The sequence below is a fragment of the Salvia hispanica genome, chromosome 5, assembly GCF_023119035.1.
Source record: "Salvia hispanica cultivar TCC Black 2014 chromosome 5, UniMelb_Shisp_WGS_1.0, whole genome shotgun sequence".
NCBI lineage: Eukaryota > Viridiplantae > Streptophyta > Magnoliopsida > Lamiales > Lamiaceae > Salvia > Salvia hispanica.
The window spans coordinates 20081522-20084982 of NC_062969.1; the positions used below are offsets into that span (position 1 = coordinate 20081522).

The 3461-nt window shown below is 43.0% G+C and overlaps 1 protein-coding gene across 1 annotated transcript; it reads right to left on the bottom strand.

Annotated features, from left to right (window-relative positions):
* Window positions 1-328: 328 nt before the first annotated feature.
* Window positions 329-1545, bottom strand: LOC125189584. Its single transcript, XM_048086847.1, has 2 exons — window positions 1283-1545; window positions 329-1175 (listed from the first exon to the last, which is right to left on the bottom strand). The coding sequence occupies exons 1-2, from the start codon at window positions 1543-1545 to the stop codon at window positions 329-331; spliced, it is 1110 nt and encodes a 369-aa protein (XP_047942804.1).
* Window positions 1546-3461: the final 1916 nt, after the last annotated feature.

Below are 3461 nucleotides of genomic sequence, written 5' to 3' on the forward strand. Positions count from 1 at the left end.
TTTTGGTTTGTTGCTCTAAGAGTATCCACAATAGGGTGGACACTTTGGCTGGACACTTTTATGTTTTTTGTCCATAGCCACTTTTTATTTGTCCACGGCCACAAAAAAAAGTTTCCGCAGCAATAGTGGACACTTATTTTAGCCACATTTCACTTTATTTTATTTGTTGTATATTTTAATTCAATTACAATTAAAATTATCAGACTAAAAAAAATTAGATAAAAACGGCTAATAAAACAAATTAAAATTGAAAACTAAATTTTCGTCGGATTAAAGTAAGGGGAAAATTACAACGAAAATTTGATCTACGGAAAATCACACATGTTCTTCACGCTACGCCGCCTCCCCTACGAGCCCAGACCTCTTCAATCAAATCGACCTGGAGTTGGTCATGTGATGTGCTCATGCGTATATCAGCGAGACGTTGGATCAGATATTCATTACTATGTGGTACACCCATCTGTATCGGCGCGGTGGCAACGCCGTGACTTGTACTTGCACCATCTTCCGGTGCCCAACGTTCTGCAGCAAATCCTTCATCTTCTATTATCATATTGTGCAATATGATACACGCTAACATAATATTCGCGACATCATCTTCGTGCCAAACTCGTGCCGGGCAGCGTATAATGGCCCATCGCGATTGGAGCACACCAAAAGCTCGCTCAACATCTTTCCTAGCGGCCTCTTGTTTTCGCGCAAAATATTGTCTCCTCGCTCCAGCCGGTTGGCGAAGTGTCTTGACGAATACGGACCAACGAGGGTATATTCCATCTGCCAAATAGTATCCCATGCGATACTGCGTGCCGTTTGTTACGAAACTGATCTCTGGACCCTCTCTCCGGCACTTATCATTAAAGAGAGGCGACGACTGCAGAATGTTGATGTCGTTATTCGAACCTGCAACACCAAAATACGCATGCCAGATCCGCAAACAATAGTCAGCAACGGCTTCCAGGATCATCGAAGGATGTTTGCTTTTGAAACCAGTAGTGAACTGGCCTTTCCACGCCACCGGACAGTTTTTCCACTCCCAATGCATGCATTCAATGTTGCCCATCATCCCTGGGAAACTGTGCACCGCACCGTGCATATCAAGCAGTCTCTGGCACTTATCAGAGGTTGGCTTTCGTAGGAACTCCGGACTAAAAGACTTCCCGCATGCCCTTACAAAACTGCCGGAGAACCTCTAGACTAGTCGTCTCACCCATCTGTAGGTATTCGTCGAACATATCAGCCGATCCGGCCAGTGCAATCACTCCGGAGGTTGAAGCAACCGTACCGGTCCGCCAATGTCGTCGCTATATGGGTGAAGAGCGGTCGCGACATTCTGAAACGCCGACGGAAAATCTCAGCTGGGTAACGGGGGTTAGCGCTAAAGTAGTCTGCCATAAGCCGCTCAGCCGCTCCGACATGGTCTCGTGGAAGTGTCCGAAGATGACGAATCTCACGAGGGATCGCCGCCGCCGCCTCATCCTCCTCGTCGGCTTCCCTCTGCACCTCTTGAATCAAAGAATCCCATGCTTCATTCCACAAATCATCCATAAATAGCAATGGAAGTCCACAAATTTTTAGAGATAGAAAATTTGGATAGAAAGTGAAATGAGTATGAAGATGTGTGTGGAGAGAAGATGAAAATGGAGGAATATTTATAATAAAAACAATTAAAAATTCGAAATTTAAAAAAAAAAATGGAAATCGACGACCGCCGCGGCGGTTTCGCCGTGCAATAGATAGCCGCGGCGGCCGCTGCTTTTCTCTCTCCTTCGGCTCGTCCTCGGCGCTTCGGGGGCGAAAGCCCTTCCGCCCCACAAAAGTCGTTCGCCTCCGGGGCGGCCGCTTCCACCACAATAGACCGCCCGCGATCGGGGCGGCCGCCGCGCCGCCCCTATTGTGGATGCTCTAAGTTAGAGTTCAAGAGATTCATAGAGAATTCTAGAGTGATAGATATTTAGTATGTGTTTGGGTGAAATGTGTGTGGGAGTATTCTAGAATCTATATCCTAATTCTAGCGTGTGTGTGTGTTTAGGAAATAGGACTTAATTTCTTTATCTAGTTTTTATTTAATTATTTTCATCATCTGGACATATTTCACATGCATATTATTTTAACATTTAGCTAACACACAGATATAAGCACAAATAAAAAGGCATTACACAAATGCTCTAATATTTTTCCATTTTCATATCAAGTTTCTAGTACTACTAATTTCACCCAATAAATCAAATACGAACACTTAAACCTTATTTAATTTGCTAGGGTGCCCGCCTCGGAAATTTACGCTAGGAGAAGAGTCTCGCCCGGCGACCGCCGGAGGACATGTGGCGGTCCGCCACCGAAGGGTCAGAGTCTCTGGACTCCAACGCGGCGACCGCCGGCCAAGGTGCGGCGGCCCGCCGGAGAAAGGCGGCGAATCCGACCAGCCCTAGATTTGCTCCAAGATTTACCAAATTTTGAAGATCTTTTCCTTCTATGATGAGGAATAATCTTCCCCTATAAATAGGACCTCAAGCTTCATCAAAAGAGTTTTTCACACAACAAGAACACATTCATAGAGAAAGAGAGTGACTACTTGCAACATTCATAGAGATCAAAAGCTAGAGTACTTCAATTGTGCAAGGAGTTGGAGAAGGATTTCAAGAACATCAAGAACGACAAGGATTCAACCTACGGGTTTTATTTGCTTTAGTTTTATGTTCAAATTGTTTTCCCTTCAATCTATGTTTTTAGTTTATTCAGTCATGTGTAACTAAACTCATAGGATTCTAGGGATGTGTTAGTAGCAACTTTGGTTATACAATTCCGTTTTCTATTTAATATCCGTTTTGTTTTTACTTTGTTTCTTCCCTAAGTTAATCATGATGCTTCATAATTGAGTGACACAATTATGTATGATTCAATACAACTTGCTTCATAACTGTGACAGAGTTCTAGCGAGTTAGATCCACTTAGTAGACACTACAGTTAGCTTCCTTTAAAACGGCACTGTTAATTGAGAGTGAGGACTTTTCAAGGGTCTTAGGAGCTTTTTGGAGTTACGTGTTAGGATTGACAACCCTAATGTTAGTAATCAACGTTTGTATCGCATGAGCATAAGCTAGGTGACTCGTCCTTTCAAAGTATTAACTGTGCTAGGGTATTGTAGTTTGGAATTTGTATAACCATAAAAGTGAAAGCACATCCCTGGAATTCCCCTTATCTCTATACTTTTCTCTCCGTGATTTGCTTGCATTTAGTTGTTTACTGTTTTTAATATTTACTGTTTTCAAAAGTTTCCAAAAATTCTTGTTTCTCCAGATAGTAATTGAGTTCTAGTAGAAGATAGACACTTTGTGTACATCTTCCCCGTGTTCGATACCCGGTACTAACCTTTTGCTATACTATACCTACTCTGTATACTTGCAGGTATTTATAGTGCAAATAAAAAGTGCATCAAGTTTTTGGCGCCGTTGCCGGGGAAG

What these genes read in the sequence shown, in the direction of transcription:
- LOC125189584 (XM_048086847.1), bottom strand. Translation starts at nt 1,545, where the DNA reads ATGGATGATTTGTGGAATGAAGCATGGGATTCTTTGATTCAAGAGGTG. An exon ending in GCGACGACATTGGCGGACCG is followed by an intron (nt 1,176 to 1,282) that starts GTACGGTTGCTT and finishes GTTCTCCGGCAG; the next exon opens with TTTTGTAAGGGCATGCGGGA.